At 30.8% G+C, this 15854-nt stretch overlaps 1 protein-coding gene across 1 annotated transcript; it reads left to right on the top strand.

Moving 5' to 3' along the window:
• The first annotated feature begins 6697 nt into the window (after positions 1–6697).
• Positions 6698–13421, top strand: LOC148231110 (pancreatic lipase-related protein 2-like). Its single transcript, XM_088194978.1, has 11 exons — positions 6698–7096; positions 7167–7284; positions 8691–8838; positions 8913–9074; positions 9141–9236; positions 9300–9447; positions 9519–9745; positions 12052–12220; positions 12296–12437; positions 12990–13175; positions 13249–13421. The coding sequence occupies exons 1-11, from the start codon at positions 7015–7017 to the stop codon at positions 13370–13372; spliced, it is 1602 nt and encodes a 533-aa protein (XP_088051104.1). The 5' UTR covers positions 6698–7014; the 3' UTR covers positions 13373–13421.
• The last annotated feature ends 2433 nt before the right edge of the window (positions 13422–15854 follow it).

Below are 15854 nucleotides of genomic sequence, written 5' to 3'. Positions count from 1 at the left end.
AAATTCTATAGGTTGTTTTTACAAAGTCATAAACATACAACTCAGAGTCTTTCTTCTGTGATATACAATCACTTTTGCAGCCGATTGTCTTTTCTTTTGAATTTTGACGGAATATATCGACCATATTCAGCGGAGTGTAACCTCGGTTGACATAAGATCGCAAACTTCGGTAAATTATAAATAACATCTGTCAAATAAATTAGATTCATTTATTAAACTTTATTTTCGAAAAAAATGCGAAGACTGATAATTTAGTCTGTAACAATCATGAAACATGATAATAAAAATACACATTACATTAGGAAAATTATATAATACATTACTGAAATGTTTAAATAAGTTTTTTTATTCTCACAAAAACATTTTTGTTTAAATATTTTGAAATATCAATATTGGCTGTTTTTAAAAAAAATGGAGGGGAGGTGTAAGTTCAGCGCTCCGACTTAATTTTTAAACACTACACCACTGCCTTCGATAAATTTTCTCTGTGAATAACACATTGTACAAGTAACATGTCTAGGTTGTCATCCTTCATTAATTTTAAAACAACCGCATTTCTTGCCCATCATAGAAAGAGCACCATCTGCACAATTTTTATCGGTTCTAAGTATTTTCTAAATATATTTTAGTTTATTGTATATATCAGTAGAGCAGTACTTGTGATTTTCACAAATTTTGAAAACTGTTTATCCTACAAATTCACTATGCAATCCTTTGTCCTATAATTTGATAGCAGTATTACTTAAGGATTGAAGAGTGAAGACGAGTCAAAAAAGGATCTCAGAACGCCCGACATCAGCGACTGGCGCTGTGTGGCTCAGAATAAAGCATGGTTGAAAATAATCTTAAATAAACCAATGCCCACTCTGGTCTGTAGCGTTATGATGAATCCGTAATTTGGCTTGCTTTCATTGCGCCACTGGTTGTTATATACATATGTATATGTTTTCAATTTTGGTTTTATAATAATAGTTTATTAATAAATATAAATTTATTTTCACTCTCAGTTTAGATGATACATGGTTACAATGTAATTAAGACATGTCTGGAACTTAAATCCAGTCATACACTTATTGTCATTTGAGGCTATACGTTTTTTTGTCTTCTCTGAAAATCTTATCCGAGCTTCTAATATAACGACTTTTTTAAGTATTACGTCCGCAATAGTGCGCAATTGGCAATAACTAATCTTCCCGGATGTATGTGTAAGAAATTACGCGAACGTCAGATAGCGGCAAAAAATAAAAATGTGCCATTGATATTGTTATCTAAATAATAACACAGAGGAAGTTAGACGAGATAAAAGCTACGTCGGCTCTGCAATTTTTCTCGCAGGACAGATTCGTCTTGAACTGGGACACACCCATTCTAGGACAGTCTGTTAAGACCGCGTTATCAATGAAAATACATAAATCATCGTAGGATAAATATATATATTTCAGTGAACACAGATAATGGTGTCTGTGATATGATTGAAAACATTAATAGAATGCCAATAAACAACAAATTTACGAAACGCCGAATAACAACAAGATAAAGTACACGTCATTAATATATTGTTTACAAACACTATACCATAAATATTATACGTGTGTTTATTATAATTTTTATTGCGATCTTCTTTACGCTCTGTGCATAGTTCATTCAAGAAGTAGAAGTCGCACTGATACAGTATGTGGTCAATATTTACAATAATGATGTTAGTATTTTTTATACATATAAGATTGTACAAAAGTTTTGCACCTTTTATTTCACAAAAATAACATATTATTTTGAGACATCGTTTTACTATTTTTAGGGAAAAAATTATTATACGTGTAATTAAAAAAAATCATAGAGCGTCATTCATTTTTAGTAAAATTGTAGGTTAAAATATTTTTTGTGTATTTTGTAAAAGTTGAATTTTGCAGAAAAATCCCAAAAATAAAAAAAAATCTATAGGAAAAACTATTGATATTGGTAGAATCAGCGTTTAATTTACACATTGATTGAATCATCACGTTTCAAGCTAAATTTTACATTTATTAATGTATATAGTTTTTTTTACTTACATAACATTTTATCAAAAGTTCTTAGAGTATGTTATTTATTATTTATTTTATTATTGACACAACCTTAACCTTTAAGATCAGCGTTTGTTGAAAACTTAAGACATAACATAATTTAAAAATATCTTCATAAAAAATGTTTTATGTATTTAACGTATATATTTTATTAAAAGAATTTAATCAATGTCATAAAATTAACCCTTAATTGGAAATAAAGTAGTTTTAATATAAAAAAATAACTTGCAAAAACTTAAAAATATACTTAATATTTATACATCGCATGTAAATAAATAATGATTAGTAAGTAAATGTATGGAAACGTTCAAATCTTATAATTTTACTAGCACCTGCAAATTAAATTATATTTCCACTGGTAAAAATATATATCTACTGCTGAAAATGCATTCCAATATGATTTTACTTAAATGATATGTTTTAAAAAATATTTTTGAGATTGTGTTTTGTAGATATTCTTTGGGGGACAATCCGAAAATTTCTGGTTTAGAATCAGAAATGTCATTTCAACTTTTTCTAACTTTTTTTAATATTTTGATTTCATTAAGATGCATAGTATTTAATTAAATTACATGAATTTTTCTGGCTAAATTCATGGGGTGGGGGGTAGAATGCCCACACCTGCCCCCTCCCCTCAAATGACAACCCTGATAGTTGATTTTGACAACAGAAGTCCTTGGTCCTAAGTCGAGGTGTATTGGAGTTGAGTGTTTCGGGTAGGCTCGCCGTATTCCCTCCACGTACATTGGTAGTGATCAGAATATAGTGGCGCACGTGACTTTTGTGCAGATCTCAGGAGATGAGCTTATGCATCACGAATTGTAATACAAGTAATAAAATATGGAATAGGTTTAATTGTATTGCTCATGAGGAACCTTACTTTAAAACTCATTATTAATTAATAATATCATTAATAGTTTTAATTTCAGACGAGGAATAATTCTGCCATCTTATTAATAAACGGTATTGATTATATTCTTAAAACTCTTTTATTGGAAGGAACATATTAATATCATCCTTCATTGCTCTTATTTTTTCCTCTCTTGTCTGGGCAATTTATTTATTATACTAAGTATAAAGTTTTTAAATGTACAGGCAAATTGTATAATTATGAGTATACAAATATACATTTTTGTTATTGTCGTAGTCTAATGCGTTACAACGGGTAAATCTGTACCAACTGAGTAAGTCAATCAGATATAATGAATACCTACAAATATTAACTACCAGACTGAAAGTCTGGGAATCGGTGACATCTATATTAATAATTATAAATTATTATGTGTAATATAATTTATAACATAAAGATGTCTCTGCAGCTAGAGCCGATTTTTTTTAAATAATTGCGCATTTTTTAAAATAAAAATTCAAGGGCTCGAACCCGTATCCTCCGAGTTATTAGTCTGAGGCATTACGGACTATGCTATTCCGTCCTTGTATATTATTTTTTTTTAATCACTGACTTATGTAAATCGATCTTAAAAAACCGCACATTGTAATACGCGTTTACGAGACGAGATAAGTCTGAGTGATAACTTATTTAGCGCTAGACATCGCAATATTATATTTTTATTAAAAAAATATCCGGTTGTGTGACCTATGGACAATCACTTGGACTTTGGAATTCTTCTGCATTATTTAATTGTAACGATTACAACAAACGTACTGACGGTTAACACGTTGACGGACGAATGTTAATTATTGCCAATTTAATTCATTATAATAATTATGTCATTTACATAATACATATGTATGTAAAATAAAATATGCATTTATATCCAAATATTATAAATCACCTTCCAGTTGCTTTTTCATAGTGACAGATGCAATAAGTGAAAGGAACACGAAGGGAGCCCTGAAATGGAACTAACAAAAAAATATCAAATTCATCATTGATAATTTGAATATTTTTGAATTTTGACAAAATCATATGTTAAATCAATAAATATTTTAATAATCGAAATATTAATTAGCATATCACATGTAGAATTATTTTTCGCATCGCGGTGCCGTTATTGCACGTAACCATGGAGTAAAGAAATATATTTATATACTCTATAATAAATACGCTTAACCAACACATAATTATAGTATAAAACGCAATTTAAAGGGTTCCCTTGAAAATTTAGATTAAAGGTAAATATCAGATGATTCAACTAGAGACAGACCAGCTCGGAGTTTAACTCAACTCCACCGCGGCAACTTGAGGCGACAATAAAAATAATTCAATTAAATATTGAACGTAAGCTTTGCCCTTCAAATAAGAAATAACTCATATTTATTTGCACAATATCATATAAATATAATCACGATACAAAATAACTATGTACAACTGTATTTAGATCAGCCTAAAATTGTTTAATTATAACCGTAGTAATCAAAAAAATTTTTGTGTAATTCAGTTCACAAAATATTATACATTTGGGTTATGTTACGTTTGTTACTGCTTTAGTTGGATTTATATATTTGGGAATAATTAAAAATATTTGTATAGATTTTCACAAATGCGTTAAACTAAATTATGGTGAACTGATAATATTATTATATCTGGAAACGAATTCTAAAGTTTCCTGTTTAACATTAAAAAAAAAACATTTTAACAGATAAAGTTTTCTGCGTAAGATAAATGTTTCTCCGAATGCATTTGTACTGCATTTATATTAGATAAAATTTGTCATAATATTGTTAAACCTAATAAAATTCAAAAAACTTTTAGAGAAATGAAAACAATTGCAATAATAAAAATGTATATGTTGTTTATAATTTTCAAATGATTAATATAAACTAAAATTTGCTGTGCTCTTGAACGTTAGAAATAGAAATTCTAACTATACTTTAATTATTCGTGCAGTAGAGCACACAATAACACGGTAAATTGTGAACGTGCTATTTGGGTGCGTGCAGTTGGGTGACTAGAAAATACTCATATATTTTTTTGCAATACGTACGTACAAATCGGGCGCATGTGGTGAGATATCCTCCCTTTGGCTTGCTCACACTTAAAGTAACGGGCACCCAAATAATTTGACCGTGTTATTTGGGAGTCTACTGTATAACAAAAATTCAGGGAATAGTCGCGAGATAGAATTATAAATGATGTAATCAAATGATTTGATCAAAACACATCTAATTATTTCCAAGACTTATTATTGTAATAATGCAACTGTACACATTTATGGCAATAAGTTTGTTTTTCTGTGTTTCCATAAAAAATAAACATTTTTCCACATAACAAAACATTTTCCAAATAAAATAACTTACATTTACCTTACAAACTTCTTCTTAATCCTGGGAAGTCGGTCGAAATTCCTTTATTGTTAACTAACAATGAAATTATTTTTATTGTCTCTGAAATAAAACTAAAATTTATAGGAATTAGTATTTCAAAAAAATATTGCTATTATAAAACTAATAAACTAATTTAAATAAAATTTTATTTTATTTAACTAATAGATTAATGAAGATATATATTGTTAATGCTTAAAACTATATTTATTGCTTTAAAAGTTGCAATGTTTATTTTTATAAATGGTATAATTAAAATACTCCTATCAATTAGTTAATTTATTACTCCCATACTTATAATAAAAAAGAGCGAAAAACTAATCAAGGAATATTTAGACTTCTTACACAGAATATTTTTTTTGCATTAAGATACTTTTGCAGGAATTGAAATAAATTGTAATTTGTAGTGTTTTAAAAAAAATCATTACTGGTGTGATTTCTGTTTTAAATAATTTTAAAAGTTTTTAATACTCAATACTTTTAATATCCCATCACACACAACTATTCCAGTTGAAACCTTGTTGTTGTTTAGAATAGAGTGCTGTTGTGAAAATCGAATTTCTCTGGTCTTAAGAGTCTGTGAGTTGTCTGTCAGTCCGAAAATCTTCGTTGAGTGAGTGAGTCTGGTGGTGAGTGCCAAATTGTATTTTATACTAGTCCTAACTTGAAGCTTTATGGGAGAGAAGACCAATTAAGGAGCAATAGCTTTAGTGTTTAACTCCGCTTTATGTACATAGCTTGGTGGTATTTGTAGGCAACCGTCTAATAATCGCTAAGGATGCGTACAATAATGCTAAAGGGTCATTGTCGGAACTTTCACAATATATTTGTATTAGGCCTAACTAAATGTCATGAAAAAAATCAAAATATATATACTTGAAAACCAGTAAAAATATTTTAATATCTGATATATTGTACAATAGAATATTTATGACCTTTTTACTTGTTTCACAAATAAAAATACTGTGAAAATGTTTTTTTACTTTCTGGATTAACATATTCTACCCGCTTTCAAAGTATTGTATGTGAGTGTTCATTTGAAAGAGTACATGAAACTTAATTTAAGGCCTTTATTTAACAGTTTACGTGTTATTCTAATTTATGTCAGAAGAAAAAAAAAACAAAGTGTTATCTTACCTACATCTTCGCCAATAACATAATTATCTAAAATTTCAGCTCTCAAACCATTTTTAGTTATTCTATTTATTTTATTAATTTAATCGTCTTACCATTTTGGGTTGAAGCACCCACGCGATGACCCCCCGACCCATTTCATACATAATTTGTGGGAAAACATCTTCAAACATTGACGTCAACGTCTCGTCTAGAGAATCCGGCAATCGTCTAATCACAACAGTCTGCGACTAGGTTCATTTTAGTACAGTCGATTCAAACAGATAACTGCTAAATACCAAAATAGCCCTCAACTCTTCTAAAGTGATGTTTATGATAACGTCCAAAGATTGCGTATATCTGTACTTGCCTGTACCGAGTGACTTAGAGCACACATCCCGCAGAACCAACATAACCTTTAGTCGCACAATCGCGTTCCTTCATATCACATAATTTACATTAAGACAATAACAATAATTTTCGTCATTCGCGAATAGTCGCCAAAACGGCTCGGTTGTGCGGGTAGGACAATTTTTTTCGACAGTGAATCAGAATGAATTTGACTGGCAATCTGTGGTTCCAGTCGATGCTGTTCGTTTTGCAGAACGGACAGCAGGACGGACAGCAAGTCAACAGTAAACACAATTTATTATATCAGATCAGGTGTTGTAACGCGTCGATTGATCGTTTGGTTTGTTATTATAGAATCCCAAACGGAAAAGTGTTACGGAAGTTATGGATGTTATTCGATTGACTACCCCTGGATATCAGACAGTAGGCCAGTCAGCTATTTTCCGAAGGCGCCGGAAGAACTTAATATAAGGTAATAATTATCCAATTTTTATTATTTATTAAAATGAGAACCACTTACATACAATCTTTATGTGCTTAATTATCAATTTATATTCCATTCGTTTTTAATTTAATTTTATATTAAAATAAGTGTTAAATGTGGTATTTCATAACATCCACATATATTGTTATTAGATAATTTGATAATTAAATATGATCTTTGGAATCAAACAGTTGTCCATTATAGTTTATCAAACGATTTTGAAATTGGTATCGTTAACATTGGACGATAGCAAATATAACAATATGTATTTTATTGTAAAATAGGATAGTGAAATCAAAAGATATGATTCCAAAATACAATAATAAAACTCTCATACGCATGCAAATGATTGAGTCGTACGTCATTTCATTTTTTGTTATTGTTATGCTGAAGAAGACGCAGCTTATGCCCGCGTGCATGCTATCTGACTTCTACTTCAACATCTCAATTTCAAATTTCTAATGGAGTCTTTATGAATTTATAGATGTAATCTTTATTTTTCTTGCACATCCCCATAAATAGATACTGATATATTATAAATTTATACATACGAAAAACCAGTACGATTATATAGTGACTTACGTTTTGTTTTCACGTGCACGCTCCATCGCAACTTCGTAGCCATCATCATGCCGATCTTTTGAGTAGCACTATTAGTGTAAAAAGAAGATGAAAGTCTTTAACCTTCAACATACTTTTTAATCTTTCTAATATATAAGGATACATGTGAAATAGTCATGTGTGAACTTTTTACGCAAAGCATCCAACGTTGCATCCGATGTGTGGCATATCACATGCCTTCCGCATTAATATCTTCGATTTCGTGCCAAAAATAATCGGTTATCATGCGCCTATAGCGCTCACCGTTGACTGTTACAGTCATACCTTCATCGTATTCAAAAAATGTAAGGCCCAATGACGCCGCCTGACCACAATGCGCACCAAACAGTCACTTTTTGGACATGTAATGGTCTCTCGTGTATCACATGGGAATTTTTCTCGCCCCATATGCGACAATTTTTCATTTTAATATATCCAGAAAGGTAGAAATGTATCTCATCAGAGAATAAAATTCCAGAGAATTCCGGGTCTTCGGCCACACTTTCACTTACAGCAGCAATTTTTTCGGCCGAACGGGCAACACACAGCACAGGCCTTACCCTATCACCAACGCTTCTAGTCTCTTCAATTTTTTTCACTACGTTGCAAATTGTTCGCTCAATAGGACGATGAAATGGGCAATATTTTTCTCGTAAATTTCGATACACAGTTCGTACAGAATTGTTATTTTTGTAGAACAATTTTAACGCGTTGAGCGGTGGTCAAACGATTGCCCGATTGCCCTATATAAAATCCGTCTCCACCACTAATTATTATAAATACTTTACTTTCAGATTTCCTACATTCACTAGAAACAACATTAAGATACCATACTTTCTCGATCCTAGAGATCCGCGTAAGATTAAATCTGGGAAATTTCAAAGAGACGCGCCATTCTTCATCATAGCACACGGTTATCTAGAAGGAGGAGATAAACCTTGGGTAGCAATATGTTTACAAACGAATCGATTATGCCTATTTCTATTCAAACGACTAACTTTTTATTATCGCTATAGATCGAACGGATGACTACCAAACTTCTTGCATTGAAAGAGAACGAAAATGCTACCATAGTAGCGATCGACTGGAGAGGAGGATCAGGACCACCTTACTCTCAAGCTGTAGCCAACACTCGTCTGATTGGTGTAATGACCGCTCATTTGATCCACGATTTGTTTGTAAGTCAATATATAATCTTAAAAATCCTTCAAAAATCCCCTCCTCATTGATATAGATTATTCTAGGTTCATCTGAATTTGAAACACTTGGATAACTTTCACTTCATAGGACACTCTTTGGGCGCACATTTAGGTGGATACGCGGGAGCTACTTTGAGAATGGTGAACTTACATAACTTATTGCAATACTCATATTTGTAATACATGATTTCTTGATTGAAACAGAAATTCAATATTATTCTTGGAAGAATAACAGGATTAGACCCTGCTGAACCATTCTTTGGAAAAGTCGAAAATATGATCAGATTGGATAGAACTGATGCTAGATTTGTGGATGTGATTCATACAGATGCTTCTCCGTTTATCAGTGGAGGTAGTATAATATTTAATTAGAGATATTGATGTCTAGACATTTGTTGAATAATTTTGTATTGTTTGCTGCAGGTCTTGGATTGGCTGAAAGCATAGGTCATGTAGATTTCTTCCCAAACGGTGGTGCTAATCAACCTGGGTGTAGTCAAGGCATGATGCAATACATAAACGCGCATGAATCTTTATTCAAAGGTATTAGGAAGTTCATAGGGTGCAATCATCTTAGGAGTCACGAATACTTCATAGAGAGCATTACTACATCGTGTCCGTTTTTGGCGATAAGCTGTTCGAGTTATCAGGTTTGTTTGATTAAATCGTTGATTTCCAATGAGAAGGCAATTAAGAGTAAATTACATTAAGGTCTAACTCCACCTTTAAAATCATCCCCTATAATGAAAGCTGGTTTTAAGACCATCCGATACGTATAAAGGACTATTTGAACAATGCTTATTAGATGCGAGGCCATTAGTGTATTCTTATTCTAGACGAGTTTCGAAACTTACGGAGAAATGGGTTTAACGAGCTATTGTGTTAAAGGCTGCGTGGCTATTGTGCAGCTCTGAGTTTTCTACCAATTCATAATGTATTTTGTTGAGTCAAACCATTGTCGATTTAATCATTTCAAAATGCCACTGTTAATACTCCAAAGTGATTATTGTACAATCATCACAGTTATTATAAAAATCTAATAATGAACTATATTTACTTCATAAACCAGCTGCACTTTAGGGTATTATGATAATAAATGAAATACAGATATCCCAAACCTCTTCTCCCTCCTCTTACCAGGAATAAATTTCGCATACATGAAAATAGAAACATTCAATGTAGTCTGTGCTGAAATTAATATATTTGATATTTTTATTCGGTAGTAACAGCTATAAAAATTATAAATAAAGCTTTATTATTTTATCTTCGACCCAAATATATTTTTACTATCAATTTATTAAATATGTTTGTCTAAAACTCAGTTTCTGTAAATAATATATTATTATAGCACATGATGTTTAAAGGAAATCACACTACAGTTAATTAAATAGAAATGACATAATTTTTTTTATCTATAATTACTCCTAAATATTTTATTTTATCAATTATTTATATAATGGAGTTATCTATAACTATTTTTATATTACTATCTAACAAATCTTTATAAGTAATAAACACATTATATTTTATTCTCATTAAGTTAAAGTACATTATTTTTTAACCATCTTTCTATTATACTTAATTTATTATTTAAGTTATCTAAACATCTTTAACATTAACATGCAATAAATTAAAGTAACGTTTGCAAACATGTATTTAACATTTTTCTACATTATTAATATATAGTATGAACAACAATGGCCCTAATTTGGACCCCTGTGGTAAACCGTGAGATACTATTTTCTCTTTGGAATAAGCATAATTTATTTTAACTTTTTGCTTTCTTTTTTTTTAATTAATTATCAAACCATAACTAATAAAGATAATTTCTAATTTCTCTAACATTATACTTCTGTCTATTGCTTTGAAAGCTCTCTTGAAATCCAAGAAAACTGCTCCAATGATTTTGTTCTTATCCTTGCCCAACAATCAATCATTTATCACTACTTGTAATGAAGTCTCGGTGGAATGTTTTTCTCTGGAACATTTTTATGTAATTAATAATAGAAATATCGGTCAATAATTCTCATTACATTTATGAAGTAAATTATTTACTTACAGATTAAGCAAACCAACATTTTAAAAAAAAATATTATAGGAACATAATTTAAAAAAATCTTTCGCTATTATTAGTTTGGAATAAATGATTTAAAAATTCATTCTTGTACGGTAAAATGAATTATTCATTGTTTCTTAAATAAAACTGTATATTAAATAAATATCGCAGAAGTTCTTGCTTCTCGGCTTATTAAAATGCAGTATTTTGTGAAAACATAGAAACAATACGTTGTTATTATTGTACATATTCTTCGTCATTACCTAATGTTCGCCCACAAATGTCCACCTGAAAGTTACGCTTTTACCAAGGGATGTATTAGTCCTCATTCGTCCAATTGCAGTATAATATTAAGATTTTTTGACATGTCTCCATAAAGTAATGACAATTTTTGTGACCAAACTGATTTATTATGTTTTAGGATAATATAACTCACGCTTCTATTTTAAATAACATCATCATCGTTATTCTGGCGCTACATTATAAGTGGGCCATGGTTACGCAGTATCAGTTGCTGATGCCGAGCGTCCAGAGGTCTATTTGTACTCAGTCCAACAAACGCAGTCTAACCCCTCGAGTATATTTGTAATTGACTGCTTTGCAATCGCCCATTCGAGAGTTTGGTATATTTGATAGCGTTAGGCTAGCAAAATAACTTAAATTCTTCCCCGTGACTCTTCACGTCTACCTTTCACATTAAAAAAACATCACTAATTTAAAGCAACGTTGTTTAGGCACCCATTCGTTTCATGTTTTTGCATATATAATAAAGAAACCATAAAAATATAAATGCATGATATTGATTCTAAATGTCACATATGTAATTATTTGATATTATCTAATATAAAATAAATAAACAAGGAAGCTTTTATTCGTCTAATGTAGATTACACATTTTTAGGATTTTGCTCGAGGTTCTTGTTTTCAATGTGGTGCACCAGGTCAGGAATGCCTACGCTTTGGATACTATTCCTACAATGGATACAAAAGATTGCTGGCAAACAACCTCGCAACCGCACAAGCATCAACCTCTGTCTATTTTATGACTGGTGATATGGATCCATTTTGCAGTAAGTCTTTTCACATTTAATAATACGATCAAAAATCACATGAGTAAATATAACCATATTTTATTTTTAAATCAGGATTACACTACAGGGTGACGGTGAATATCTCATCATCGGTGGAGAGCGTCTCTCACGGAGGCGATATTGGAAGATTATGGATGGTGCTGGTCACTAAAAATGGAACTCTATCTGAAAAGATACATCTGGAAGAACACGCTGGGTAAATATATATTTAACACTCATATATAATCTTTTCATAAATTTGAGCGTATAAAAGTTTCTTCAATGCGCTACGATGGTATTTGTACATCATTTTTAAAAGCATTTCATATACGTACATGTCAGGCGCGGGCGGTGAGATAATTTCGCTCTCGATCGCTCGTGTGTTAATTGACTAGAATGAGTGAGAGATAAGAGCATGCGGTCAGCGTGCCCTTATCTCTCATTCACTCTCGTTACTTCAGCAATCGAGAAGGAAAGTATTTCACCGCCCGCCCCTGATACATATGTATATGTTGAGAGAGCTGCAAGTTCTAACTCATATTGACAGTCTACTGTCAGCCATTTCATACTGTAGTTCTGAGTAAGATCGTTTGTTAGTTGTGGTCCGACTGTCGTCATGGAAGTGTCGTTCTTCCATTTTCGTTGATAAGTTAATAATATGTAGTTAGTAAAAAGTAGATAAGTTACATATTTTAATAAGGTTGTAGTACAAAACTATTATTTATTAGCCAAGGTGTATTTTTTTCAAGAATATATATTACTTTTCCAGATTTCACAAGCCAGGCACTCAAAAGACAATAATGGTTGCCACTAAGGAATTAGGAATACCAGAATCTGTTCAAATCGAATGGGAATACGAAACGAACATTCTGAATCCGTTCACTTGGAGAATGTTGATGTCTCCGAAGATTTACATATCGTGGGTGTACGTCGAATCCTTAGAATACAAGATTAAGTATGCATATTTTTAGTGTAACAGATTTTCATAATTTTAAATATTAATAATGAAACTAATCATTGTATTTTAGGTTTGCAGTTTGTCCAGTAAATGATTCGCCGGTTTTGGCGAACACTCCGAGTCATTTCAAACAGCATAACTGTAGAAACATTTTACCGCTTAAGATTTCTACAACATCAACTTTTGCTTATTAGTCGACAGTAATAATAATACAAATAGTCAAATATAAAAATTGTGATATAATTAGAATTATTATTTATAAAGAATTAATTAACTACTTGTTTATGTGCGTATTAGAGAGATGTCTGTATATAAATGTAGATGCATTTTATTTGTGTTGCATTGACATTCAATGCTGTTATTATTTTTTATATATTTTAATATAAAGTTTTATTATACATTATTTTAATGTAATATTTTAATTTCGTGTATTATAATTATTGATATTTAATTTAATTTAATTGAATAATTTTATTTAGTACTTTATTATTATTAGCCTTTTATGGTCATTTACAAGAATATTCACCAAAAATCTCTAATATTGATTTTAAACGTCTCATGAAAAAATAAATAAATGTCAATGATAGTAAATGTACTCTTTATTCTCATTTGTAAAACATAAGAACAGGTAAATTAGTAAACTTAACTAAATACATTGTAAATACATAGATTGCATTAAAATATTACAGCGAATTTTCATTTAAACATTAAAAACAACATCAGAGTAATTAAAAATTATACACAAATAATGTGGGAAAAATACATACATTAAATTGTGCAGTTGCAAAATATTTCTTTCTTCTGCAGAAATAATATTATCAAATACTTGTAATACATTATTTCTTAATTTCATGTTTTTCCATTTCATTCATCAATATGATAAATACATACAGATAAAATCTTAGTTTATAAGATACCATTTTAAAGTATTTAATAAAAAAATATATTATATACTGTAGAAATTTTGATATGCATTAAATTGGACATACATAATATATAATCTTATTTTTGTTGTAAATTATTGTCTTCTATCTAATCTAATCTAATGTAAATAAATGCATTACTTCATATAGTAAGCCTCTCCTTTTAAGAGTAGAATAATTATACATATCTAAATTTATCTGATACATCAAATTTTAGTCAATATTTATTGATCACACTGAACAATTAGGCACTTTTTTCTACAATAAAGATGAGACAGCTAAATCCTCATATAATATTGCACATTGAATTGAGCTACTACATTAGTTCGCCATATTGATACGATCTCTTGTGAGTAAGCTGATGAAACATATTGTGTCTTACTTGAATTAATCACAGATTAATAATATATTTGAATAACAAGGATATTTCATTAATCATTAATACAGCATAATCTTTGCCCATGTACTAACTGAAGAAATGAAGACTTTTAGAATACTAGAAGGATATTCTAGCATTTATATTAATATTGTACTAGGCGATATGAATGCCAAAATGGGCAAAGAGCTGTTTGCAATGCCTATTATTGATAATCAAGCTTACAAATAAAAAGTAACGATAATGGACTAAAACTAATAATCTTTGCAGTCTTGCTTGATGTGATTAATGGTGGAACATTGTTCCCAAACCCAAATCCTGTTCTGTGGCACAGCCCAGATAGGAACACCATAATTTAAATAGACCACTTCCTTATACTTATACTAAATATCACTCAAACCTTATCGATGTGAGAAGCTAGAGACGCACTCTGCGTAAGAATTTCAAATGCTAGAAAGATTATACATTAACGCTAACACAAATATAACACAAGTCGTATAAAAATCACTTATAAAATACAACTCAACTCTACCTTAATAGCAATACACTAGTACTTGTGAATTATAAATGGACACGTTGTCAAGACGCAATCAAAGAAACAGGAGAAAAAACTACCATACCAGAGAAAAGGCCAGATTGGATTGATGAGAAATGTCGGAGAGGTACAAATCTAAAAATCCAGGCCTATCTCAAAATGCAGTAAATATATTGAGCTCGTAAATATGCAAGAAAATAAGAAAAACAGGCAAACATTGCATCTCACATATTGCTCCATAGTTTACCCAGCTTTTAAAAATATGATAGCTATCCTTACCGATTTTATTATGGTCTTCTGATATAAATGTTGATCGAAGTATATTCAAACCGAATTTTGGTCAATAGGAGGGCGCAAAAATAATTATCACTTCTCAGAAGTCACAAATTCACGTCAAAAGCAATAAAATTATGTCAGCGCCGTTGCGTGGCGTTTCCACTGCACCGGCGACGGTACGATTTTATTGCTTTTGACGTGGATTTTTGACTTCTGAGAAGGGATAATTGTTTTTTGCGCTCTCCTATAAAAAAAACGGCTTTGCTCTCCTATTAGCCAGAAAAATGCATTTTATTTAATATAATATTAAAACTAACTGGACAATTTTTGCCCCCCCCCCTTCTGTAAAAATCTGCAATGACGTCCCCGATCTTTGCCTACAATAAATGATTCTAAAACAGAAAGACTTATTTATGACTCGAATTGTTACCGAAGATAAGTAAAAGGCAGTGGTTGGATGCCAATTAGCCCCCAATTCCAACCTCGAGAACAGGATTACACCCCAATAAGATAATGTTATGCACTTAGTGGGATATGAATGACATAATTCATTATGAATTCAATAT

This window comes from Plectrocnemia conspersa, unplaced genomic scaffold (genome assembly GCF_051122295.1).
Source record: "Plectrocnemia conspersa isolate PC_06_02 unplaced genomic scaffold, ASM5112229v1 ptg000010l, whole genome shotgun sequence".
NCBI classification, from domain to species: domain Eukaryota; kingdom Metazoa; phylum Arthropoda; class Insecta; order Trichoptera; family Polycentropodidae; genus Plectrocnemia; species Plectrocnemia conspersa.
Note: the sequence above shows the minus strand (reverse complement) of the source record. Positions and strands in the feature narration are given on the sequence as shown.